Source organism: Carettochelys insculpta, chromosome 13 (genome assembly GCF_033958435.1).
Source record: "Carettochelys insculpta isolate YL-2023 chromosome 13, ASM3395843v1, whole genome shotgun sequence".
In the NCBI taxonomy this organism is placed as follows: domain Eukaryota; kingdom Metazoa; phylum Chordata; order Testudines; family Carettochelyidae; genus Carettochelys; species Carettochelys insculpta.
Genome location: NC_134149.1, coordinates 1557525 through 1583997, shown reverse-complemented (window position 1 = coordinate 1583997; position 26473 = coordinate 1557525). Strand labels below are relative to the sequence as shown.

At 59.8% G+C, this 26473-nt stretch overlaps 1 protein-coding gene across 7 annotated transcripts; it reads left to right on the top strand.

Moving 5' to 3' along the window:
- Positions 1-887: 887 nt before the first annotated feature.
- GDPD2 (glycerophosphodiester phosphodiesterase domain containing 2) lies at positions 888-24830 on the top strand. 7 transcript variants are annotated; one of them, XM_075007543.1, is made up of 18 exons: positions 4383-4451; positions 5232-5410; positions 6820-6868; positions 8037-8204; positions 9689-9792; positions 10022-10115; positions 11080-11139; positions 12429-12527; positions 12905-12998; positions 13736-13881; positions 14496-14578; positions 15122-15272; positions 15852-16067; positions 16893-17044; positions 22129-22276; positions 22483-22565; positions 23295-23323; positions 23724-24830. In XM_075007543.1, exons 4-18 carry the CDS (start codon positions 8091-8093, stop codon positions 23774-23776), a joined length of 1626 nt encoding a protein of 541 aa, XP_074863644.1. In that variant the 5' UTR covers positions 4383-4451; positions 5232-5410; positions 6820-6868; positions 8037-8090; the 3' UTR covers positions 23777-24830. The 7 variants fall into 7 exon arrangements, 6 of the variants coding, with proteins under 6 accessions (XP_074863646.1, XP_074863645.1, XP_074863644.1 ...); XM_075007546.1 differs by lacking the exon at positions 6820-6868 and having other exon boundaries at positions 14529-14578; XM_075007541.1 differs by lacking the exon at positions 6820-6868.
- The last annotated feature ends 1643 nt before the right edge of the window (positions 24831-26473 follow it).

Here is a 26473-nt window from a genome sequence, read left to right as displayed (position 1 = left end):
ATTGCCACAGCCTGGAGCTACTTGCACAATCATCGGGGCTAATGAGCTCTCAGGGGCAAGACCCCCTCGACCAGGTGTCCCTCTTGCTCCAGACGCTGAGGTGGGTCTACCCCTGACAGCTCGTTGCCTAATGAAAACCCTCTGGTCTGTGAGGTGCCCCAGGATTTTTTCTCGGGGGGGGCCACTCCCGCCTGAGATGAGCAGCGGGCCCTGCCATGCGGGCACGGACCAAGACGTGGCGAACTCCTCGCACTCCGTGTCCGGCGCAGCCAGGCTCTCTGGCGAGCTACCCCCGGCTCTAAGGCGGGCGCTGCCCTTGATGGCGAGGCTGGTTCGGGGCCCGAGGGGGCCGACGTGCCCCCGAGGGCAAAGCCGAGGCTGGCGCCTTTCACACCCCTGCTGCAAAGGGAACAGCAAAACGAGGGGTTACAACCAACCGCCCCCCAGCTCACGGGCCAGTCCTAATCGCACCTGTCGCGATATTGGCTTGGCGGGATTTTGCGTCGCATAGCTCCCGGCAGCCGCCCGCCTATCTGTGCCCGTACTCGAAATGGCCGCTGCCGCCCTCACGACAACGGAACCGAGGCTCTGGGCTGCCCTCAGTCAAAATGGCTGCCGCGCGGCAGGTCTCCCTGTGGCGCGGCGGGCTGCCCCTGCTAAAGATGGCCTCCGCGTCCCACCGCGCCAAAGGGGCTGAAGCCCGGCTGCCCTCAGGGAAGATGGCTGCCGCCAGCGCTCTGGGAAGGGCCTTTGCGCAGGTTCGCAAGTGGCTGCCTGACCGGCCGAGTTGTGCGGACAGGCACTTCCTTGGCGGCCCTAGAAGGGGCCTTCATGCGATGAAGCATAGAGTAAGCGGCGCGCGGAGAGAGTGGCCGCAGTGCCAGCCCGATGGCCGTAGAGCAGGAGGTGGCCGGACGCGCACCCTCTTGCGGCTGGAGTGGGTCCATGCCGCTCAGCCGGCTCCAGCTGCAGCAGGCACGTGGGGTGGAGTCCTGCCCCCGCAGGGACTGGCTGTGGAGAAGAGCGCCTCAGTGCTAGGCGCTGCACTCCTGGCGTTGTGCAAACGAGGTGACGTGTAATGAAGACCAGAGGGCTCCAAAAGGACAGGTGGGGAGAAGGAAAAGTTATTTACTTGTTCCCCTAACACAAGAATTAGGCTTTGCCCAAATGAAATTAATGGGCAGCAAGTTTAAAACTAAGAAGGAAACCGTTCTTCACTCAGCGCACAGTAGGCCTATGGAACCTCCTGCCAGAGGATGTTATGAGGCCCAGGACTTTAACAGGCTCTGAAAAAGAGGAAAAGTACCTGGGCATTTTGCTTCATGAGGCAGCATATGTGCACAGGTAAATTCATTTGCACAGTGCCATGGTAGGCAATGTCCAGGCATGTTAGGTAAAAGCACTAAAGCTCTCTTCTCCAGAATGGCTGCTGCCACTTTCACTTGTTTGGGTGGAGCTGTGGGCAGAGAGCATAGATCATGGAAGGCCTGGTGGCACCAGCAAATGGCTGGAGAACAGAACATGTCAGACAGGAACAGAAGGTTGAAGGAGTGGGGGCAGAGACTGCCAGGACTAAAGAACTGTTGGACAAACCAGTGCTGGGGGCATCCTGGCCCAGCAGCCAGCAGGGAACATGCCCTTTGGTCTCTTTGGTTGACTGACTGGCTCACAAGTTCAACTTGAGGTGGAAACACATTTGGAACCCAGGTACTGTCAGGCTACATCTAGTTCAGTGTCCTGTGTCTGAACAGTGACCAGCACCAAGTTCATCAAAGGAAAATGCAAGAAACAGCACAGTAGCAGTTGTGGGTTAATCTGCCCCTCAGGTTTAGGTCTCCTCCTGGTCTAATAGTTAATTGGTTTAAGCCCTAAAGGAGGAAGTTAATAGGCTTCTTGAAGTGCAGTTGTAGGAATTTAATGACTAGTCAGTTATAATGGACAAGTGACTACTCCCTTTTAGAATCCTGTTGAATTCTTTACCTTGCTACTTCCTGTGGCTGAAAGGTTTGACTAGAGGTTGGGGGTGCGGGGAGGAATCTATCTGTTTTGAATGTTACCTTTCAACTGCATTGATTGGTCCTTAGCTCTCTGGTTGTGAGGCAGGGAGGACAGAAGTTGGGCTGGGGCCTTTGGCCTGAAAGCTCAGAGGCAAGAATGAAAACATGAGCACCAGACTATTTCATCCCAGGATTTTTTAGGGTCTAACTGTTTAATCAGTGAGCCCTTGGTTTGGCAACACAGGGATGGAGTCCCTGCAATAGATCCAAGGGGGTGGAGGGGAGAGTCTGGAAGGGAAGCTATTCTTGTTGGGCATTAGTTTGAAAGCGCTGGCTGTAACTTGCTGATGTGCAGGAGGGGGCTGCTGGGGAAGCAGGGGTGGGATCTGAGTGGGAAGGAGGGTGCAGGCACATGGTTGGGGATCTGGGTGAGTGATGAGATGTGTAAGTGGGCTGGAGCTAAGGAGGCTGGGCAGCTGGGAGGGTGCAGGAGCAGCCTGGTGGGGGAAGGGGTTAGGGGAGCCGAGTAGGAGGGAGCGAGCAGGAGAAGGGGTACTTGCCTCCAGGCACTGCCACCCCCATGACCCTGCTGGGGAATCCATAGCAGGGAGGAAAGCACCTCTGGGATCCTTTTTTTCTCCCTTCCCCTCCCACTACTGCAAGGCAGTACCCACCCTCTGCTGCTCTGATTGGCCGTGTCTACACGTGCCCCAAACTTCAAAATGGCCATGCAAATGGCCATTTCGAAGTTTACTAATGAAGCGCTGAAATGCATATTCAGCGCTTCATTAGCATGCGGGCGGCAGCGGCGCTTCCAGACGGGGCTCCTTTTCGAAAGGACGCCACCTACTTCGAAGTCCCCTTATTCCTGTGAGCTCACCCCTGCTTTTTTCCCCCCACTGGCACATGAGGTGGGAGCTGAGCTCTGCCCCTCCTACCCCTTGCTGCTGGGAGCTTGCTCAAGGCCAGGCTGCCTGTGTGTTAACAAGTGAACAGCTAATGCTGCCAACCACCACCTAAACGGTAAAGCTCTGTAACTTAAGGAAGCTGTTGTAAGTAAGACTGTTAGCAGTTCTATGTAGGGTCCAAGTGCCTGTGATACCTTTTGAAGCTCAAAACTTCACATTTCAAACTGTGGGAATGTTGTTGACCCTGGCCTAGTTAGTAACAATTACCTGTGTAAGCCCTGAGACCAATACTAGGGAGAGGGTAGTCTGTGCCCTGCAGCCTTGACAGGGAGCCAGCCAGCCTCTAGCTCCTGTAGTAGAGCACAGGACTTTAGCTCCTGGGGTCACAGGTTCAATCCCTTCAGCCATTGACTCAGGGTCTGTTGGTGTTACACCTGTGCAACCCTGTGGTCCAGGGGCCCAGCAGCTGCAAGGGCTGTGTTCCATAACTAGGGGTTCTGCTCCATCCATCCCCCACAGAACTGGTGCCAGCCCTGCCCAGAATGACCCATGGGTCCTGAGAGTCAATAGTGCCCCCTGACAAGCACAGGCATGTTGTAGACAAATGGCTTTAATGCACAGGTGGGCAGTAACTTTGGCTCAGAACCATCCCCTGGGGAAAGCCCCACCGAAAGCAGCCCAGGCAGTGTCCTGTTCACCTGCGGTTCTGAAGTCCAGCAAAGCAGGGCAGATGCTGAGCTCAGCACCTGCAGTGTTCACCTCCCACCCTGTGGGTGGATGGGGGGGGGGGTAAAGAGGCATCTTTCTCCTACCTGACCAGTGGCGGGAGTGAGGCAGGGCTGCAGCAATTAAGGAAAGGAGGCCTAAGGACGCCTGTTTAGAGCTAAGGCACAGAGAAGACCTGTGGCACCATGGAGTCCAACAGATTTTGGAGGGGGCTTCGCTGGGCGTTAATTGGACAGTGCTGGGGAGGGGGAAGTGGGGTGGGAACGCCTGTTCCACCTGCAGGCACCTCCCAAAGTGGGTTTCCCACACCAGCTGGTGCTCTAGACAAGGTCTTACTCTAGACGTGCCACAGGACTGCGGTGTTTGCAAACACAAACGCCCAGGGCTGCTCCTCCCACACTTGTACAGCACTGCGGGGGCTAAATCAGCACAGGCCAGCCCTGGGCCTGGACGGGGAAAAGCCCGCGCACCCCGCGACCCCAAAGCCGAGCCCGGAGCTGCCCCGGGAAAGCCCTTTGCCGGGGCGCAGCCGCAGCTCCCCTTGTCCCCCCGGCACCCCACAGTACCGCGGCAGGCGGGCGGCCGGCTTGCAGCGGGGCCGGGCCGGGCCGGGCCAGGTTAGGCTGAGCCAGCGAGGAGCGCTGCGGCGCCCGCCAGGGGAACACACGTCCCGGGCCAGGCGGAAACGCGGCTCCACCTGCGGGCTGCGGCGCGCCCCGATTTGCATAGACCCACCCCGGGCCGGGTCGCGCCGCGCCATGCGGCCGGGCGGGCTCCGCTCCCTTCTCGCTGCGCCGCGTGCACGGGCTGCGCCTCCGAGGTGAGCCCCGCTCCGCTCCGCTCCGCTCCGCTGGCCCTCGGCTCCCTGGGCCGGGAGTGCTGCTGGAGCTGGCGGCCCTGAGCCCCGGGCAGCGCCCGAACTTCCCGAGCGGGGACCGGCCGGGCTGGGTCCTCGCCTCCTGCCTTGAGCCCCTCGGCGGCTCCCGGCTCGTTTCAGCCGCTCCCTCTCTTCTGCAAACCCCGGGGCTGGGTCTGCAGGTCCGGCCGCCCGAGCACCTGTCCCCGGGCAGGCGGGGCGAGCCCGCCCCCCTGGCCCCGCGCAGTCACTGCGAGCGGAGCGGAGCGGCGCGCCGGGAGGCGCAGATGCAGCAGCCCTGGCCAAGGCCCCTTGCTGCTCGTGGTGGAAGGGCGGGGTGGGGGGCTGTCTCCGGGCTGCCTGAGCCTCTGCTGCCCTGTCTCGTCCTGGAGCTGTGCCAGCAGGGCTGCAAACAGAGCCGGTCCCCTGCTTCCTAATGGGGGGCTTAGCCTGGGACCTGAGTGGGAGCCTGCCTCCGCCCGGGCTGCCTGCTTCTGCGCAGCCTGGGAGCTGGGGGTGAGAGCCTGCCTGCACCCCCTTCGCCACAACTCTTTCTGGCCCTGCCTGGAGTTACTCTGGCTGGAGCCTGGGCTGCCTGCAGACTGCCGAGTGCTGCAGCCTGTTGGTTTCCCCTGGGGCCCCTTGGCCAGCTCCTGGGCGGCCAGCACTGCAAGTGAGTGACAGGCCGGGGACAGGACAAAGGCATTCCTGAGCCCGGCTGTAGCACTGCTTTGCCTCCCCCAGCCGCCTGGCCTGTCTGCGCGGGGCTCCCAGACCTGGCTGGCAGCCTGCGAGGAGCAGCCCTCTAGGTGGCACTGGCCGGGAGAGCTCACACCTTGGTGCAGGAGGAAGAGATCCGGACTCGGGAGAAGGGGGCAGCCTGGGGCTCGGGCCTGACCCTCCTGCCAGCACTGCCCAGCAGGGTGAGGAGCAGGTATTCCCCTGGGCCGGCTGGCCACCCCTAGGGAGAGGAAGGGAGCTCTGTGCAGGGCACTAGGCCCTGAGGGGCCGGCCCAGCAGCAGGGCTGGGTTCCCAGGGAGGATGGGGCTCTGGAGTGACAGCCACTGTAGATTTGGGGAGGTGGTGTGTGGGAGTGCCAGCTGGTTCAGTGTGGGCTGGCAAGAGCAGAGTGAGACCATGTGCTGGGCTGGGGAGGAGCTGGGGGCTCTAGGGGTAGGTGGGGACCTGCAGGCAGCACCTGGCATCCACCCCAGCCCAAGCAAAGGGCTATGGGTGCAGCCTACATGAGCCCTCCTCCATAGCAACAGCTGTGTGGGGGCACACGCTGCCCATGTACCTCCCTGGCACCACTCATGGGGCTGGCACCCTCTCCTGGGGCTGCAGCTGTAGGGTGCCTGGCACTGCCCATGGGAGCCGGCTGCTGGGGAAATTGAATGCCCTCCACAGCCTCCACCTTTATGTGGCTCTGAGCCCTGCCAGCCAGAATGGGCCATACCCTTCAACAGCAGCTCCGGGATGACGCCGCCAGTACCAGCACGTTTGACTGGCTGGGGCCGCCATGCTCCCACAGAAGGGTGCCAGAGGCCTGGAATGCTGGGGCTTGGGTTCAGGGCTTCAGCCCCACTGGCTCAGCACAGCAGGGGTAACACCCGGTTGGGTTGGAGCTGTCCTGCAGGATGGGCCATTAGGGTGTTGGTCACGGCCCCTTGTTTCCAAGCTGTGATGCTGGCCGGGTGGGGACTTTGTGCTTTGCTCTGCCCTGCCCTGGTGCACTCTGCATGCTGGGAAAGGCACGACTGAAGTGGCTGGGGGCTCAGAGCATTTCCCTGGGCTGCAGAGGACAGAGAAGTACCACCTCACTAACAACCCTCTGAGTATTCCTGGCACCAGAGCCCTGCTCCTGCTGCGCAGGGCCTTGGCCAAGCCCTCCGGCTGTGCCAGTGGGGTTGTCCTGCAGCCACAGGGCAGGTGGGACTGCTCACGAGAGACTGCTCAGGGCTGTGGCTGCCAGGCACAAGATCCCTGTCTGGCCTAGGGTCAGAGGCTGGGGCATAGGCAACCTCCAGCCCTGCGGGTCGTTGTCTACCCGGCCCTGTGTGTCTCAACTCAGCTGGCCAGGGTACCTGCTGGGCTGCTGAACAACTGCTGCCACATGTTGGGGTCGCCTCCCTCCCCAGCTCCTGGGGCAGCCTGCTGGCAGAGCCGTGAGCCTGTCCCTCCTGGGCACTGGGCTGGGGCAGGCCTGGGTCTAGCCTCTCTGGCAGCTAGAGTTTGGAGTGGGGTGGAATAGGAGTCCAGCTGTGCCACGAGCTACCTCTGTGACCTGTGGTGAGATACTGGAAGCCCTGTCTCCCTTTCCTTCCCACACAGGGGGCTGTCGGGGGGCCACTGGGAGCTGCTCAGCAGAGCCTGCCCTCAGGTGGGTTAGCTCTGCACTCCCCTCTCAGCTGTGCAGTGAACAGCGGCTGGGACTCGCCTGCCTTCTCCTGCTTCCTCACAACCACCCTCTGCATCAGTGGGCTGGGGCAAGGCCTCTCTCCCCTATGCAGGAGGGGGAGCAGCAGCAGCGTGCTTGTGACCTGGCCCCATTGCACAAGCTGTCTTCACCCCAACCTCCGCTCCCCTGCTATCTGCCCACAATCCCAGGGCGATGTCCTCCTGGGCATGGCTCTGTGTGGGAGCTCTGGCTACTGCATCCAGGCATCCTCCTCCCTGCAGCTCCAGCTGCTTGCCAGCCCCACAGTCCCTTGCCTCCCTTCCCCTTCCGCCCGCCAGCAGCAAAGGGAGAGGGGGCCAGCCTCACCCCACAGTGGCCCCCAAGCCTAGTTGCCTGCAGATGTGGTCTGGGAAAGGAGGAGCAGGTGCTGGGCCCTGAGGGGAGCCCACCTCCTTTGCTTGCATGGCACTTACTACCAGGGCCCCGGGCAGCTGCTGCTGACTGGAAGTGGGATGTCCAGGCTGAGCCCCCTTGTGGGGTGGGGAGCATGCCAGATGGCCACCCAGTAACATGCCAGGAGCTGCGGCACTGGCATGGGACAGCTGAGGGGATGACAGGGGTCTGGGTGTGTCCCGAGGCCAGGGCACTTGTGCCCAGGGGCCCATGGATGTAGTGAGCCCATAGAGTGCTGGGAAGGACCCTGAAGTGGGGCCCAGCAGTGGGTGACTTGGGAGCTCACTGAGTGACGGTCACCGCCGGGGGGGGCTGGGCCTGGGCCTGGGCCCGGGCAGGGGTGCTCCAATGGAGAAGGTGCCCCCCACAAATCTGGTGAGGACCTCTGCCTGGCCTTCCTCTCGCTCCATGCGAGCTCGCTGCGGCATTAAGCTCTCAGCTCCCCCGGCATGGGGTGGCACAGCTCCATGGTGGGGGTGCGGGGAGCAGCCTGCTGAGCTGGTTAGGCTGCAACGGGTACATTCCTGTTTGCCTTTGGCCTGGCGCCCAACCTCCACCTCTGCCTGGGCCTGGGGCAGCCTGCTGGCGAGGGTAGGCTGAGCCCTCGGCACCCAGCAGTGCCCAGCCCCTGGAATCATGCGGGCCCCAGTGCCGGGCTGTCAGGTCCCATCTGCCCATGTGCTCTCTTCCCCTGCAGGAAGCCTGACTTCCTCCCTGACCCCCAGCAGCGCTGGGGCCGGAGACGCACCGCATGGCAAAGAGCCCAGGCTGCTGCCATGGCTGTGCCGCCTGCCTGCTCTGTCTGTACAGCTGCCGCTGTGCCCGTGGCCAGAAGAACAAGAAGAAGGACCTGCAAACCACCGCGGTGAGTGGCTGGGAGCAGAGCTGGGGCCCTCGGCCTGCGCTGCCTGGGGCAAGGGGCCCTCCCTGTCGCCGCAGGGCCCAGGCAGTGGCACACCTGGGGGAGGCGCTGGGTCACAACAGCCCTGCCCTGAAGGGGAGCTGGCCCCAGCCCAGCATGGCACTCGGGTGGTCCCCTCTGCCTGAGGCATGGAGCCCGGCTGAGGCTGGGCTGGGGGCATGAGGTCTGCCCTGTCCCGTGCTCCAGGGGTATGGCCAGTGTGGGGCAGGGGTGGGTACGACTGCATTCCTTGGGGTCGGGTGTCATGCAACTCCCAGCCCCGGTGGGCTCCTCTCCCCGCCCCCCACCCCTGCAGACAGATGTCGCTCGAGTCAGCCTGCTGTGCAAGCCGTGCAGGGCTGGGGGCAGTGCTGGGAGAGGGCTGTAGGAGATGCTGGGGGGAGGGGCTGGTGCTGGGGCTGTAGGAGATGCTGGGGGGAGGGGCTGGTGCTGGGGCTGTAGGAGATGCTGGGGGGAGGGGCTGTAGGAGATGCTGGGGGGGGGGCAGGGAGGCTGGGGCTGTAGGAGATCCCGGGGGCACTCGGGGGGGCAGGAGAAGCTGTACAGAGATCCTGGGGGCTCTGCAGGCTCAGGGTGTGGGGCCCTGGGAGCCTCTGAGGCCTCCAGCTCACATGGGTGGGGCTGAGCAGCAGCTTGTTGCATCTTGTGGGGATTTGAGAGCAAACGCTCGTTCGGAACATGCCCCGTGCCGTGCTGGTCCAGCTCCCTGGCTGTGGGGCTGGCTGGAGGGCAGGGAATGTTGGCTCTGGGCCAGTCCCTTCTTGGGTGGGCTCCTGGGTTGCCTGCGTGTGCCTGGTAACAGCACTGGAGGCTGCGCTTTCCCCTGGGTGTTACACCACTACGGCTGCATGGCTGGTGCCTACCTTATGCTGGGCTGCGGAACGCCCCCCCCGCCCACCCCCGGGGCGGCTGGGTTCAGAACACCCACGCACCACCACCACCCCCCCGGCTGGGGGGCAGATGGGCACTTCCGGCACCCATTGTGAAAGCAGAAGTGCTGCTGAGCCCCAGGCTGCCTGCACCTTTCCATGGCATGGCTGCCCTGTCCTCCTCCGGGAAGGGTTGGGCAGGGCTGAGAATAGCACCAGCAGTCCTGGCCCTGTTGTAGGGACTGTCCAGCCCAGCCCCACATGTTGCCGCGGGCGCCATGCTGTGCCCTGTGGGGCTGTGGCTGTCCTGTGAAGCGTGGCTGGCCCTGAGCAAAGATGGCCACCCCACTTCATGGCTCAGGCGGTCCTGGAGCGTGGGGCAGGGTGGGCAATGCACACAGCCAGGGACCCTGCTGTGATGGACTGAGCCTCCGGCATGTGGGTGTGGGGCTGGGCTCTCCTGTGGGTTGTCTGCTTGTCCAGGTGCCCTGGAGGGGCAGGGCTGTGTTTCCAGAGGGAGCCCTGCAGACTCCTACATGGCCCCTTCTTGGGTTTCAGTGTGACTGTAGCTGGTTCTTCTTCCTCTTCTGTGCCTGCCTCTTCACGCTGGTGTGGCTCTATCACACCCTCATCATCCTCAACGACATCCACAACCTCAATGAGTGAGTATGTGCCCAGCCCCTCCCACACGGCCTGACCTCCACCTGCAGCACCTGGCACCTCCCTTCACCCCTGCCCTAGCACCTGGCTCCTTCCTACCCCACCACCACAGCTCCCTGCCTCTCCTTACCCACCCCATCCCCAGCATTGGTCCTCTCCCTTCTCCCCCACAGCGCCTGCCCCAATGTCCCCAGCACCCAGCCCCATCTGACTGTCCCCTCTGCTTGGCAGGTTCCTCTTCAGACAGACACAGTGGTGGATGGAATGGTCCTTGCCCCTGCTTGGAGTCACGGCGCTGCTGGTCACCTACTCAGCCCTGCTGCTGGTAGGCCCTGGGCAGATCTGCACTGGGGTGCCCACACAGCACACCGCTGCACAGGGCACTCTGAGACTTGGGGCACTTTGGTGCCTTACGTGGCAGCTGCATGTTTTGCCCATCGGTGGGGATGGCCTGGAGGATGACAATTCCTGAGGGGTTGGCTGGGCATCCAGCTGTCCCCTGGAGCTCTGATCTCCCCACCCGCCAGTGCTGCTGCTCACTGGCCTGCTGCCTCCGTCCAGCAGCTGCTCTCAACAGGGTGGGGAGGGCGGTCAACATCCTACTCCCAGCCGGGGCAAAGCAACGTAAATGTCCAGTGGTAACCTCGTATTGCAGCCCCCTGCCCCGGGGCAGGAGGTTCGGGTTGTGATCTGGTTGTATCTGTTGGTTTTCTGATCTGGGGGAGGGGAGCATCAGCCCCCCCCGCACATCCTCCTTCAAGGAACTGGGGCAGGGGGGCCTTGTGGCTGGGGCAGTTCTGGAATGGGGTGGGACATGCCCCCATCCAGCCCATCGCCTGCCTGCTGCTTAGCGCGCCAGCCTGCAGTAAGCCCCAGGAGCCGGGCTGGGTGCACGCTGCCTCCTTCTGCAGCCCAGTGCCCAGCTGGCCAGCATGCCCCAGCTTGCTTTTCCCTGCTCGCCGTGCTCCCTTTGGGCTGCCTTGGGCAGGGGCCCTCCCCGGCTCCACAGGCCAGTCGGGCTGGGGATGTTGCTGCGGATCTGCTGTGCTGAGTTCCTTGGAAGCCTCTGAGTGATACTGCCAGGTGCAGAAGGCTGGGGCTGGGGGCTGTGCCAGCCCAGGGAAGGGCATGGTGTGGGGCTGGTGGCTTCTAGCCCCGGCTGGCTGAGCAGGCCCTGCTCTCGAAGATCAGACTCCCCCAGGAGGGCTGCTGGGGGGGAAGGTGGGGTGCAGGAGCTGCCCAGCCTGGAGAGTACCCCAGCTCCAGCATCTCCCTGGTTCCTCTCGCAGGTCCTGGCTCTGTGCCTGCAGCTGTGTGGCCAGCCCTTGAAGTTACACGGGCTGCACAAGGTAAGGGCCTGCTGGCCTCCGGTGCAGAAGGAGGCTCTGCTGCCCCATGCACAGCCCATCCCCTCCCGCAGCCACCTCCATCCCAGCCCCAACCCCCTGCCCCATGGTACAGCCGCCTGCAGGCTCCTGCCTGAGGGCCTGGGATCCTGTTCAGGACATGTCTGTGGCCCATGGTGTGGGGAGCTGTAGGGCCATGCACCAAGGTGCCCCGCCCCAACCCTGGGCCTTGCCCCACATGCAGCAGTGCCAGTGCCAGTGCCAGCCATGCCTGCTCACCCATGTCCTGCCCGCTGTGCAGCAGCAGAGGAAGCTGCATGGCACGGCTCTAGTACCCAGCTGCCCACCCCGTTCTGCCACAGGGGTAGGGTTTGGCATTGATCTGGGGGTGATTGCAACACGGGGGACAGCACTTGCTGCTGCAGGGCCCCAGAGCAGACTGATGCTGCAGCAGGGTGGGGAGCACATCCCAGGAGGGCTGTGACTATGCTGCACAGCTGGGGAGGGTAGCGTGGGACAGCCCTGTCCAGTCCAACAGGACGTGACTGAGGTTTGCCTGGGCTCGGGCGGGAGGCATGTCGCAGATCCCGCCCCCCCCACCTCATGCAGTGCCCAGGGCTTTGGAGCAGTCTGGGGGAGGGCCAGGTCCCTGGGGGTTTCGCTCTCTGCTGGGTGAGACGTGTGACTTCACCACCCTTGGCTCCAGCACCTGCTTCCTAGTGGGAGCCCTGGTCACCTCCGTATCTGCAGTGCCCCAGGGCTGTGCAAAGCTGAGCATAAAGGCCAGGCCAGAGTGAGCCGGCAGTGGAGCTCTGACTCCTCCAGCACCCAGCTTGCCTCCCCTCCTGGCTCCTGGCCTTTCCCTGAGCAGGGGCTGGGGTGGGCGGGCGGGAGAAGGCTCCTTCTGGGTTGCTGCAGGCCTGCCTCCCAGGGACTGGATCTGCTGCTGTTTCCTTGGACTCTGCCAGTCTTTGCCCACCAGGGCACCCTGGCGCAGGTAGCTGGATGACATTCCTGCAGCTCTGCCCCTCACACTGGGCACCCATAGGAAATAGGGAGACTGAGGCACTGATGGTATTCAGTGTTACAGACCATTCCCCCTTCGCTGCAGGGAGATGAGCTCAGCTCCTCCCGCAGGATAGTGGAGGAGGGGAGGGCAGAGGGGCCCAGCCTGTGGAGGGTGGCGGCGCAAGCAGGACCCCACTTAGCAGATCTGGCTCACCCTGGCCAGCGTTCCCGGCGGCCCTGTGGCGTGCGAGCTGCATGTGGCCCTCTGTGCCCTGCCCCCACAGTGCCTGCTGATCCTCACCACCCTCATCGTGGCCACCGCCTTCGTCGCGCTCGCCATGCAGTGGGCCGAGGAGTGGCAGAGTGTGCTTGTCTCGCTGCAGGTGAGTGCTGAGGCAGAGCCCCTCCCGTGGCCCACTCCCCAGGGCATGGAGAGACCTGTGGCCTTGGCACCCCATGCTGAGCCCCAGCCCTGTCTGACTCCGGCAACCCCCAAAGCAGGCCCCAGGCTGCTCCGGGCCAGGGCCTCCAGGGCTCGTGCTGAACCCCAGGTGCTGCATGGCCTCAGTGAGACTAAACAGCAGCTCCCAGTGCCCATGGCAAAGCCTCTAGGCTCCTCCATCCAGCCCAGTGACACCCTCCCAGCCCAGCAAAGGGCAGCTAGGGAGCTGGCTGCTGCGGGCAGCTGCTGGGAGCTCAGGGTAGGTGTGTCTAGTGGCAGCCTGCAGCTGGGGTTATAGGTGCTGTCTCCACCCTGCAGGCGACAGGCCCCTTCCTGCACATTGGAGCTGTGGCAGGTGTAACACTGCTCGCCTGCCCCATGGCTGACTGCTTCTATCGCACGCGCCGTGCAGGTACTCCTGGGCCCTGGGGTGCTGAGCAGGACTGGGGCCACAGGGACTCCGACCTTGGGTCCCATGCTGAGCAAAGACCCATCTGCATCCTGCCCCGGCGTGTGGCAGCTCTGGTGCTGTAGCCCTGCTGAGCTGTGGTGCCTGTGTCCCAGGGCAAGGCCCAGAGATGGGCCATGCAAACTGCCCCAATGGGGCCCCCAAGCTGTCATTGAACCACATCTCCTAGTGCCCTGCCAGCACCTGCCCTGAAAGCATCGCCTGGGAGGTGGCTCTCCCTCTGCTCTTGGCCACGCAGGGCCTAGGATACGCAGCAGGGTGCTCCCCATGCCCTTCAGCACCCCAGTGGCTGAGCCCATTCCCGGACTGGGAGCTCTGCAGGGCGAGGGCACCTGGGCGCACAGCTGCTGATGTGATGGCAGGGAGCTACCAATGCCCATGCCTGGCAGCAGGGAGGGAGTGTCTGCTGGCCTAGCCATGCAGTACTGGTCAGTGCCAAGATACCAGCAGGCTGAGCAGGCAGCTTGTGGGTCTGTGGCACAGTGCCTGGTGGCCAGAGACCCCTCGGAGCCCTGACTGTGCAGAGGGCGCCACCTCCATGCTTGGGGAGCAGAGAGGGGGCCTGGTGTTCCTTATTCTCCCTGGGAGTGGAGACCCACCCGGGAGCGGCCCAGGCTCTGAGTGCTTGTGACGAAGCGATCCCTGACTGGTCTCTGCCTCGTCCGTGTGTCTGCCTGCAGCCCCCCGAGTGCTGCTCCTGCTGGTGTACTGTGGTGGGACAGCTGCACTGTACCTGGCTCCTCTGCTGATATCCTCCCCCTGCTTCATGGAGGAGAGCCAGCTGCCCCCCAAACCAGCGCTGGCTGGACACCGGGGGGCCCCCTTGGTGAGTAACCTGCAGCTGCCTGTCTTTCTCCCTGCTCCAAGGGCTGTGCTTGGGGAACAGAGCTTGCAGGCCAAGGGGGCTGACACCCTTGGCGCAGGGGGCTGTGAACCTTTTCTGGCAGGGTGGGGAGGGCGCGCCTGCTGTCCCAGGGAGCGGTGTGCCTTGGTCTCACCTCTCTCACAGGTGAGCAGTAACCCCTAGAGCTCTCGGCACAGGGCGTTCCTGGGTGAGTTGAGGGGAGGGGGGTCCTTGCTGCTGGCTCTGTGGGTAGCCAGGTTGGCAAGGGCCTCGGGCACGGCCGAGGGGGGGCTGAGGCAGCCTTCAGGGTGCAGCTGTCCAACATCGGGCAGGAGCTACTGGGATTTCTTCCAATCTCCCTGCGCATCTGCTGCTCTGTTGAGCTTCGCTCCTGGCTCCCTGCTAGGTCGGCCCTGCCCCCACACTGCCGTGCCAGTGCTCCTCTGTTCTTGTCTGCAGCCTCCTGCTAGGTGTCTCCTGGACAGCTGGGGACTGAGCCCAGGAAGGTCTTGGCACGTCTCTGCCCAGGGCTCGGCAGCATGGGCCACAGGCCCAGCGCCAGCTTGGCTTTCCTGTGCCTTCTCTCTCCTCTCTAGCTGGCTCCCGAGAACACCCTCATGTCATTCCAGAAGTCGGTGGGGTGCGGTGTGCAGGTGTTCGAGACTGACGTCATGGTGAGGTAAAGCGGCACCCAGGGTCATGGGTGGCGTACACTGGCCCAGCTCAAGAGCCCTGGTCTGCCTCACGTGCCACATGATGCCCACCCACCCTTGGGGTGGCAGAGGCAGCTCATGCAAGGGGAGGCATGGCCAGCCTGAGCTTTGAGTCCTTCCTCTAACTGTCCCCTCCCCCAGAAAGCTGAGCCCATCCGTGGGGTGCCCTACCCTGCTGGCACTGTCTGAGCACCAAGATGGCTTCTTCCAGTCCCTCTGGGAGAAGCAGGGGGCTCCCCATGGGTCTGAGGGTGGGGCTCCACCCCAGCTGTGGAGAAGGGCAGATGTGTGACACTTGCTGCCATTGCAGGAGCACGGGGCCCTTAGCAACCAGCACGGACACCTGCTGCACCTCTAGCCCCAGCCCATGCCAGCTCCGTCCCTAAGGCAGGTGTTTGGCAGGGGACGGGCAAGGGGCTGCCTGGCGGAGATGCCAGGGGGATGCAACCAGCCCTTGATGTGGAGATTGGTGAGTTTCTAACAACCCCATCCTCCTGCCTCTCTGCCAGCGCTGATGGGACCCCCTTCCTCATGCATGATGAGATGCTCACCCGGACCACCAATGTGCGAGAGGTGTTCCCAGCGCGGGGCACTGTGAACAGTACAGCCTTCAACTGGACTGACTTGCAGCAGCTGGACGCTGGCAGCTGGTTCCTGCAGGTCAGCCGCCAGCCGGGGGTGGGCAGTGCTTCTGCCTGTCTCAGCTGCAGTGAGAGAGAAGGCAGGAGCCCTAGCCCTGCTCTGCAGGGGTGGTTGTCTGCCTGGGCAAGCTGCGTGGGGCCCTCCAGGGGTTCCCAGGCCCAGCAGCATTCCGCCTTCACAGGCTAAGGTGCTCTTCTCTCCACCCCGCCCCCCCTACAAAAGCCATGGGGTGGGCACAGGTGCCAGAGAGGGTTGGCTTCCACATCTTGCTCTGAACTTTGAGGCCTGGGGAAGGCTGGCCTGATGGGGGGGTTAGACTTTCTGGGCAGAGACAGGAGGGGGCACATGCGAGCGTGGCGTCAGCCATGCCCTGGCTGGGTGGGCTCAGTGCCTGCTTCCATGACGATGCTTTCGTTAATCACTAGCCTCTGAGCTGCCCTGGCCTTGTGCAGGAGGCAGAGCACCATGACCCTCCCTGGGCTTTGAGCAGTTGGCTCTGGGGCACAGGGAGAACACCCCGGGCTTCCGGCACTGGGGGCCAGCGCTGAGCACTGCAGCCACCCAGGGTAGCTGCTGACTCGGCCCTGTCCCTTCCAGAGGCGGCTGTTCCATGCAGTCCAGGGCCTCTCCAGTGAGGAGCAGGGCCTGGTGCGGGCACAGAAGATCCCATCCCTGCAGCAGGTGCTGCAGGAAGCCCAGCAGCACAACATCTCCATCATGTTCGACCTGCGGCCTGAGAACCACACGAATTACCAGAGCTTTGTTAACATCACTGTGGAGACCATCCTCCAGTCGGGTATTCCACCTCAGCTGGTGAGCCCAGTGCTGCTGGGCAGCCGGAGGAAGGAGTCCCTGAGAGTCTCCCTCCAGGGCTCCCCAGCCTGCCCTTCGCCCATGGGGTAGGCAGATCTACCTGGTGCTCAGCATTTGCCCTTAGCATGAGCCCAGGCACACTGAGCACCCCAGCCAGGCGCTCGCAGTGGCCCAGCACGCCACATGTTCCACGAGATGCCCTGGGGCAGGTCCTGGCCTATTTCAGGTCCAGCTCTGGCCAGTGTTGGCGTGAGGGCAGCAGCTAGGCTGGCAGCCTGTGCCAGTTCCCAGCGGCCTGAGGTGCTGCTTTGTGGGGTTTATGCCATAATAGCGCAGGGGGAGGTGTAAACATACCGGGAACTCGCTGCTCCAGTGGCGCCTGGGCCCTTGTGTAAACAGTGACCCAGGATAGGCGTGGGAGTGAGACGTTCACAAGGAAGCAGAAAATCATTAAACAAGTCACCACCTTTGTACTCGCCACTGCCAGCGCACCCTGCAATGCCATGGCATGTGCCGCTGAGTGCAGGGCGGGGTCGGGGGGGGAGTCCATGGGCGCTACCCTGGGGATGTCCCCAGCTCATGGCTTGAAGGGCGCAGGGTTCTGAAGGGCTTGCCAGGGCTCTGAGGCAGCCCCACGTCCTGGGCACATCTTGGCCTCTCCTAGCTTGTCCCCATCCAGGTCTGTCACTCCTGCACCTTCTGGGCTCAAACAGAGGTAGCTGGGTAACAACTCCCATTCAGACACACACATGGCCCTAGCCCTGCAGCCTGGATCCCAGAGCACAGTAAGAGCTCCCAGGCCACATCTGAGTCTCCCATCCCCAGATTCTCTGGCTGCCTGATGAGTTCCGGGAGCAGGTCAGGCAGCGGGCACCGGGATTCCAGCACGTCTACGGCCAGAAGAGACACTGGAATGAAACGGAGTCTCCGCTACGCGTGAATCTGCCGTACCAGAACCTCAGCACAGAGGAGATTAGGTGAGTGCCCCATCTCGGGGTGCAATGGCAGTAGCACTTCCAGCTCCCGTCAGGAGGGCTTGAACCTCAGACATGCAGGTCTAGCCCTGAGAGTGGGGCGCCAGGGGCCGGGAGGCAGACTTTCTCCATTCCTCCTTGCGGGAAAGGAGCCAGATGGAGCAGACAAGCATCTTCATTGCTTGCTTGTCCCCTCAGCAGCAAGTGCCCAAGTGGGCCCCAAGTTAACTCTTGTTTAGGTGAATATGGAGATACACCTGTCTGCTACAACTCCTCCTGCCCCTGCGTTACTGGTATGAGCACCCATAGGATGATTAATAGCCAGACAATGACTATACCTCCATGCCCATTTACAGCACTATATATGCAAATTCCCTTAATCAGTAGCTTGTGCCCTGACCTTGAGAAGGGAATTCCTGTAGCTAGCAATAAAGGAGGAGGGGGTGAGGGGGAATGCTGCTTTCACTGGCAGAGCATTCTTCCATTGCCTGGGGCAGCAGCACTCGTATCTGCCCTGAACAAGCCGGAAGGGAGGGAAAGGTGAGCAAACTCACCCGGATGCCCCTCCTTCCCACACACTGGCCAGCAGGGCCCTCTTGTCGGAAGCCATGGACCAAGGCTACGGGAAGAGGGGAGGCTGTGTCACTGAACTGAGAGGCCTACCCATTCCAAGCCTTGCTTAGGGCAGAGGCTAGGGCAGTACATAACTTTAAGCATCCCATAAATACCCCCAATAATACACTTGGCACAAGTAAATCCCTACAGCATGAGTAATATGACCAAGAAGCAAATGAGTTTGTTAGGCCTGTTTTGAAGGCAAAGGATACATAGCCCAAGTAGAATCCGTGGGCAGTTAGGTTGCTAGTTGGAATGTATTCCCTCCCTAGAGGGCTCAGGCTTCCACGACTTCCTGGAGCTGGCCTAGCACCTGTGTTCAGAGGTCCGACTTCTCCCTCGTCAGGTCTGTACTGCGTTAGCCCAGTTTCCTGGTAGCAGTGGGCATCTAGCTGGGCTAAGCTGTTGCATGGCTGGCATCCAGAGCTGATGAGGAGGAGCTTCTAAGGTGCAAGGAGTTTCCTGGTCCAAACCCCACCCGCTCCGCATACCTTCCACCCTCCAAAACCTGGCCATTGAGGTCGGCCAATCCCACCCTGCACGTTTCACTTCCCTTTCCATCCAGTGCTGAGTGGATCCTAGCCCTGTACGCTGCAGGAGTGGCAGTTGTAGTGACTCTCCCATCTACACTAAGCACCCGTGGCTAGCACGTTCAGGAGCCCATCAGAAACCATGTGTTTGCTCCCACCTGCTGTGCTGGTTGTGGAGACCTCTTCCGCTTGCACCCCACCCCAGCAAGCCCAGGCTGCAGAGGGGTGGCTAAGATCCAGTTCCTGTAGCAACTCCCTTGAGAATAAGGGTGGGTGGCCTTGGGGGGAGCCTGTACACATGCTAGGTTGTTTGCCTGATGGTTTTAAAGAGCCAGTGCTAACAACTGGCTGGCTGCATTGGTCCTGTCCCATCCAGAAGGTCATATGCCCCTCGGGCCTCCTGCAGGAGGGTTACGAGGTGATTGGTTGGGGTTTGTCTGAACCCAGGTGGAAAGCCAGGGTATTCTCCCTTGTGCCCCAGTTTTTTACACCCACATACTAGACCAGCCGTGAGCCATTTGGTGATACTCCCAAGGGTTAAAATGGTGTTTCTCAACAGATGATCAGTTGAACTAGGTGCAGACCCCTATAATAACCCTCCCTCCCCATCCAGTAATCCCAGAGAATGTTCCTGGCTTTGAACTTGAGCCTTGGTCTCCACTTCTGACAGAGCGTTCCAACTTCCCCATATGTAGCTTAAGGGCCTCTGCCTCCAGGGATTTCTTTCCACCCAGTGTGTAATTGTGTATAGGAGCATTTCCCCCTCCCCCCCCACACTTTGGTAAACCAGGAATATCTAGCAAACATGTTACTAAGATCCCAGTGGGTGGGGAATGGGGTGATGTGTATCTGCATGATCAATGCATTAAGGACCACAGGCCTTTGGAGGCGGGGTGGCCCACCATGGACATACGAGTGTAACTGACAGCTTGGAGAGGTAGGGAGGGGAAGAGGTGTAATCAGCCCATTTTTACAAAAGGGAGTAGTGGCATGGCATGCCCAATAAAAAGGGGGACCATGCCTATGAGTTCAGGGGAACCCAAGGGTGGGTGAGTGATTCTTGTCCCATACCTCTTTTGTGATACTAGGTTCTATAAAGACTGTCAGAACACTTACTAAACTTTTTTCTGCCTAATGCAGTATCCTCTTCTTTTTAAACTCCATACACAATAATGCTAAGTAATACAGCAAACCCCACAAGACAAGCAAACATAAAACACAGTCTTTGACAGCAGATCCATGATATTCTTGGTTGCTCAGCATCTGCTGCCAGCTTTTTCTGAAAGACCCAAAAAACATTTTTCTACTTCTTTGGGGGTAACAAACTATCTTTTAAAATGCCCCTTTCTTTTACAAATATACTTGCTGATTCCTCTGGTTTTTGCCTGCAGTGACCCCCCCACTTGTACTGCTTGGTCTATGGGCAGGCCAGGTTTCAGTGGCTTCTACCCTTGAAGAGCTTAGGGCAAATCATACTAATGGTCAAACATTCAACTCATGAGGCGGTGTACCTCAGTTTCCTTCTTATACTGGAGACTCAGTTGTGTTTCCAGTTGCCATTCTGGCATGCTTAAAGGCTTTTCCTTTTCCAAAAGAGAATCATGTACATTGTTACAGGGTTATTCATTAAATTTATCCCAGGGTCAGACAGTAACAGTTAGCATCAAATCTCTGTATGTGGTTTATTTAATAAAAGGCATGGTATAATTTTTATCGTTGAAGCCAGTGTGTTCAATACCCTCTTGAAATCATAGTCTTTAATTATGTTCCTGGCGTTTGAGTGAATTAAAAGGTAGGGAAGTCTGCATATAAACAGACCCTTTTTTATATTTGTTCTGATTTCAGCACTGTGCACTCAAAATAGGGTTTGGTTTGGTTTTGGTTTTTCCCCCTGTACTTCTGGTTATTCTCTTATTCTCAGGTTTGACTTTTTTTTCCCCCACCTTCCTTTCTGGAAGGTTATACTTTGAGCCTAGCTAGTTTGAGCAGGTGTATTCATTATCAGCAACTTCTTTGTGTTGCCATAGATGGGCAGTTCCTTTTGCATTCAGACATTTTCCAGCATGCTTTTGGCTCCAAAGCTATCAGCAAATCAGAGGTTTTGTTTTAAAATGGACATAATTAACTTCCACCAGAGTTTCAATTACTGCTTATTTTCAACTTTTTATGTTGGAAAACACTGCAATCTGAAAAAGAGAATGCAGCCTATTGTGGCTCCTTTTCAGAGCCCTAATTAAAATCTTAAGTAGCATGTTTTGTTTGTCTTACCCTTTCTGAAATAGATGCTGCATGTGTCCTATGAAAATGCATGTTCCTTCCATAGTTAATTCCTATAACACTTCTAGCAATATGCATTGTTTTACATAAGGTGTAGCTGATACTTTTCATGTACCCTTATCAAAGTGACAGCCTGATTACTCAGAGCCACCTTGGGGCTCAGTATTTTCTAACATTCTATTTTTTTTTCACCCCCTTGTTCTTCACTACACCTCTTCTCTTCTATTTTGTTACCAAAAATCAAGAAATCCCAAATCTCTCTCCATTTTCCTGGTCCTGTGACCTATGAAAAAGTATCGAACTTCATAAAGCCCTGAGATGCCTTAAGGGTTAAATTCTAAGTATCAGAAGCAGAGAGATACTCCTTTCCTGTGTCTGGCAAAAAATGCCTCATCAGTTGTGCAACTTTGACTGAAAGGCCATTGTTAAAACCAATACCAATTCCTCTTCAATCTGCAAAATGGAGTTTCACAAACCTACAAAACAAGTGCAGATTAGGTCCTAAAAACCTCAGATACTTAAACTATGCGTTAGACACACAGAGGCCTGTGTACATTCCTTTTTCCTTAACAACTCCTGCACCACTTAACTTCTTTTTACAAAGCAGTATATAGATTACATTCCCCTCTCGGGCAGTTCAGTTCCAATAAAAATCCATTATGTTCATTTAGCAAATTTTGACTAAAGTGTCCATGGTTAAAAATGATTTTGAGCTGTCTTTGCCCAGCCTATTTAGACCTTCCTTTGAAGAAGGGCCCAGTTTCCCTACAGAATGGCTGCAAAGAAACTAAGACTTCTTCTCCTATACCAATCCTTCCTTCTGAGCATTTTTGCACATTCAGCTGCTCTGGTCCCTCCAGACACTGTGTACTTTTGCGTTAACTTCCTTGCTTATCCCCTCCACAATGAAAACTCCATCAATCGGGGCTGCCGTAAAGGGCCGTTCAGCTCTCAGAGCACCCAGGGTGAGATGTGGGGATCAGGCATGATTCTTCCCTAGGATCCTGTCTGTGACACCAGCTGTTGGAAGGGAAAATGGGGACCCAGAGGCAAGTGGAGTAGATGGGCTTCTTTATTGAGTACCCAACAACCATCCAAGTGAGACCCAAGTTAGCTACATTGTATTCCTTGATCTCCACCTGTAAATACGCCTGTCTACTAGAGTCCCATGCTCGGGTGTGACCAGGTTAAGTAAACAACCTGCATAACCGTCCTGCAGGAGAGGGAAGAGTGCCAAAAGCAGCATTGTTCCCTCTGCTTGGAAGATAAACTTTGCTGCTGCACTTTCCTTCCCTTCCTGCTTGTTTGGGATACACACGTCTGCCCAGGGCTGGGTAAGAATACCCTGCCTGTGAAAATAGGTTCCTAATTCCCTGCTGAAGGTCGTGGCTCCCTGCTTCCCACTGCTGATTACAGCATTAAACGTACAAATGCACTTCAACAGGGGTGGGCATAACTCCATTAGCTGGATGGCTGTTACTGTGCATCATGTGGGTGCAGCTACTACAAACTGCAGCATGGGGAGAGTTGGAGAAGAGGCTGCTGTGGCTAGCTTGGGGGTCACTGGTACAGTTGCTGCCAAGGGGAACAAGTAAGCAATGAAGAGCCTGTCTACTCCCTCCCCAACCCTGCTGGCCTCACTGTGGAGGCCCGTTCCCTCCACAGGCAGTGTCGCCAGGACAACATCTCCATCAATGTGTACGTGGTCAATGAGCCGTGGCTCTTTTCTCTGCTGTGGTGTGCGGGGGTCAGCTCCGTCACCACCAACGCCTGCCAGGTGCTGAAGGAGATGAGACGCCCTCTCTGGCTTTTGGTAAGTGACTTGGCTGTGGCTGGTGCTGGCAGCAGCCTGAGCTGCCCCCACTCCCATGTCCAAGGGTTCAGAGCTCTTGGGAGTGGTCACTGCTGACCACTTGCCCTGAGACTGCTCAGCCCATCTACACAGCGGTTCCTCAGCCAGGGCACCGGGGCAGCGTTGCCACAGGCTGTGGTCCCCACCAGGCTGTCTTTGTCTTGCAGCCCCACAGCACCTACCTGATGGTTTGGATTGTGGCTGACTGTGTCTCCTTCCTCCTGATCCTCTGGGCCTTCTTCCTGCTGCAGTAAGTTCAGCCTCGGCCAGGCTCCCCTAGCCGTCCCTGGTGTTGGAGGCCCCATGTCTGCTGCCCTTTGGGTGACCTGTTGGTAGGGCATGTGCCCAAGCCAAAGGTTGCCCGCCCACCCACCTGAGCTGAGAGCAGCTTACCAGCACTGGGAGCAGTGTTCCCTGTGAGCTGAGTGCTTGGGTAGCCACCTAGGAGAGATTCAGGTGCTGCCCAGCTGATAGTGCCCCCAGCCGCCTGTGGTGGGCAGCCTGTGTTTCTAGTGGTTGTGTACATGAGCCTGTGCTTTAGTGCACACAGCTTATCCCACACGGATGGAAACAGTTGGAGGGGACACTGGCTGGGAGCCCCCACTTCTCCACCACCCACTTCATAAAGCTCTGCCATTGCCTGGGTTAAGGGGGTTTCCTCCTCAGCCTCTGCCCTGAGCCTGAGCCACTCCACTCCACAGCTGTGGGACTTGGGCATACCCTATTGGCTCCCACCTAGAAGCTGAGCAAGGTGGGCCTGGCATGGAAGCCCTCCAAGAGAGACTCTGTTGCCCTGGAACCCTCTGTGGCTTGCTATGGTTTGCAGGAGTCCTCGTCCCATTCCAGCCACTGCAGAAAGACTTCCACTTCAGAAACCGGGCCAAGTGATGGAGCAGAGCCCTGGGTAGCTGCCCCTGCCCTGGTCTCCCTGCTGGCAGGGCCTAAACACTGAGTAAACTCAATCCTGTTTGCTTTCCAGGAAATGCTCCAGGGGAAAAGAGCCGGCAGGTAAGGGGGTGGCAGCACTCCTTCATGTTTTCTTCTTCCCACTCCTTCCCTGCGGCATCTCTCTCCTCTCTTCTCACCTGCAGGGCCAGACCCTGCCAGAATTCAGATACTAGGGGCTCTCCCGTCCCCAAACTGGTCCTTCTGAGGGCTCTGCCGGCACCCCAGCCTCAGCCCAGAGCTGAACAATCCTGACAGAGGGAGACAACCCACACCTCAGTGCTGTGGGGAAGAGGGGAGGGAGCACAGCCTGGGGAGTGCCCATACAGCCTGCTTCCCTAGCAAGTGCTACTCCCTGGGGGCAGGATGTCTGGACAGGGCCTCCCCATGCTTGCTGTGGGGTTGGGGCAGCCCAGGGAGGGCAGAGGCTCTTGGAATAACCCTTCTCCCATTGGTTCCCCAGGGTCTGAGACAGATGTGCTGCTAATGAAGATCAACAGGCTGGGGCAGGAGTGATGTCCAGCTCTCCCCACCCCGTTCCTGGCAGTGGAGGGGGTTGAGCTGGGCAGAGGCATTTTTTAGCAGGGAGTACTGCACTTGCTCCTGTCAGCCTTGAGTGCAGGCTCCTTTCCAGGCTGGGGCTGCCCACAACACACCAGTTTCTGCCCTGTTCCAGGCGGGGCTCAGTTTTTGTCCTGCCCACCAGCATGTCTCTCCTGCAGGTCTGGGGCCTGTGCAAAAACCCCCTGGGTGATGGGCGTGTGTCCAAGAGCAGAAAGGTGTGTGTTTCCCCTGCCTGCAGAAGCAGAGTTGGAGTGGACACCAGCATCCTCTCCCTGCAGTCTCCTGGGGCCATGGGAATGGGCTTTTTTGAAGGCTGCTCACTAGACTGTCTGTCTGGGTTTCTCTTGGGTGGCACCCTGCTGTGCAAGAGGCACTTTGTGCTCAGAGCTGGGATGGAGGCAGAGGCTGACCACGTGAGCTGATATTTTTTTTTTTTTTCCCCCCCTGTCCCTTGAAGCCTGGCTGCAGGCTCCAGAAGGCCAGGAGTTCTTAAATCTGCTCCCCTCCCACCCTAGCAACCTGGCTTGCCTTGAGCTCTGTGGGGAACAGGGTCGGGACAGAAGTGCACTGTGGGCCCAGGCAGCAGTGTGGGAAGCCAAGCAGGTAGGATAGAAATGGAGGGTCCAGCAGGAGCAGGGGAAGCTTCTTTATCTTCCCTTAGGCTTTGGTGCCAGCCTCCCAGCAGGCATGTGGAACACAGCAGGAGGCCAGTCCCCAGAGCAGCAGAAATGGGCTCAGCTTGGAGCCAGGGGAGGAAGTGAAGGGCTGTTCTACCCAGATGGTAGATGCCAGGTGAAGGCTCCCCCAGCCCTACCTGGGTATGGGGCGTGGCACTGTCCTGCTGCTGTGGGGGGAGGGAGCGTGCTGGGGCACAAAGGGGCCTGGCCTCTCTGTGGAGTCTCTGCTGCAGGGCTTTCAGCAGCACCTCTCCATTTTACTTGTTCTTAACTGTGTAATGTTAATAAAGTGACCTAGCCAGATGGAAAAAAATGAGTTACTGGTCCCTGTCATGGCTCAGGGTGGGGCCTGTCCCTCCTCAAGCTTGGAACGGGCCCTCTTCTGGGAAAGGGCCCCTCTGAGTAGGGAAGTCAGCACAGCTCCCATCTGTATTCTGTCACCACCACCTAGTGCTGGCACAAGGAACTGGCACTACTATTGGTGCCAGTCTGGCCCTGGATCAGGGGGAGGTGGGGGGGGTGAGGTACTGCTGTCGGTTATGAGACAAACTTGGGTGATCCCTCTGGTATTGAGGTGCATCCTCAAGGGAAATCTGCCCTCAGCCTGGGAGCTTATGGGTGTAACTTTCCTCCAACCCCAAGTCATGGACTGACCAACAACCCCTGGCTTTCAGGCTCATTACAATTAGCTGCTTTAAACCCCGCCCCCCAGTTGCTGGGGGTGTCAGTGGGTAATTCAGACACTGCACCTTGACTGGTGCTTTAGCTTAAGTAAATAGGTCTCCCAGGTATTGAGCTGAGCACTGGGTCCTGACCCAGGCCTGGGCAAGAGCTTGCTGCTGCTCCAAGGTCTCTCCCAGTTATGGTCCCAGGCCCAATCGAAGGGTTCTCCCCCACAGTTCAAGCACTCCCCCGCGGGGGAGGGAGACCAGAGTGGGAGCAGGCTCAGCAGTGGTAAGTGTTGGTTTAAAGCTGGGCCTCCATGAAGTGTGAGGGAGAACACCTGGAACCCAGCCCGGCCCAGAGGAGGGAAAGGAAGATTGTGCTGTCAGGGGCATCCCCCTCACGCTGCCCCTCTCCTGGGGGAGGGAGAGTCTATGCGACCTAGCAATGGGTCAGCCCCAGGGCCAAGCGGTTTGCATTCTGCAGGGGCAGGAGGCGGCACCGCAGCAGCTGACAGGGGGGCTGGGCTGCAGCGCACCAGGCCCCGAGCACTTTCCAACTGCTGCAGGCAACTTTCCGGATTGGAAAACGCCGCCTCTCTTTCCTGGACCTCGGGCTTTCCACCTGCAGGCCCAGGGGTAGGGCCCAGGTCCCCTCCAAGCGCCAGCCGGCTTGCTCCGGGGTACGCAGCTGCAGCTGCAGGCTGCTGTCAGGCCCCCTCAAGGGGGCCTGCGGCGCTCCCCACCATGCTGGGGTCCTGCGCCCCAGGCTTACCTTCTGCGGGCTCGGAGGCCGAGCTGGCCAGGCGGCACTTCAGCACCCCTCTCCCTGCAGGCGGCGGCAGGCGCTGCGCACCACCAGCTGCAATCGTGGCGCTGCTGCTCCCCGAGCTCCACCCCAGCCGCCGGCTCTCTCCTGCCCACGGCCCCCGAACCGAGTCGTAGCCAGGCCGCAGCTGGGAAAAGGGGCTGCTGGGGGGTCCCGCTGCCCCTCTGGGCTCTGGCCCTGGGGCTGCCGGCGTGAAGGGGCGTCCAGCGCGTACCGCGGCCGAATCACAGTTCAGGGGCGGCTTGGAGGGCTGGGTAGGGGGCCCTGGCCGGGGCCCTGGCACCGGCCGCGCAGGGAGCGGGGGCTGGGGGTGCACAAGGGGCGGCTGGAGAAGCGGGGTTACGGTTTGGTTCAGGGGGCGCACCCTCCCCCCCCAAAGCTGCAGCACCTCCGCTCTGTGCACCCCCCGTGCACCCCGGGGCGCCGCGGACCTGGCGGGGGGGAACGCCCCGGGGCTCTCCGTGCACGTGCGGTACCCCAG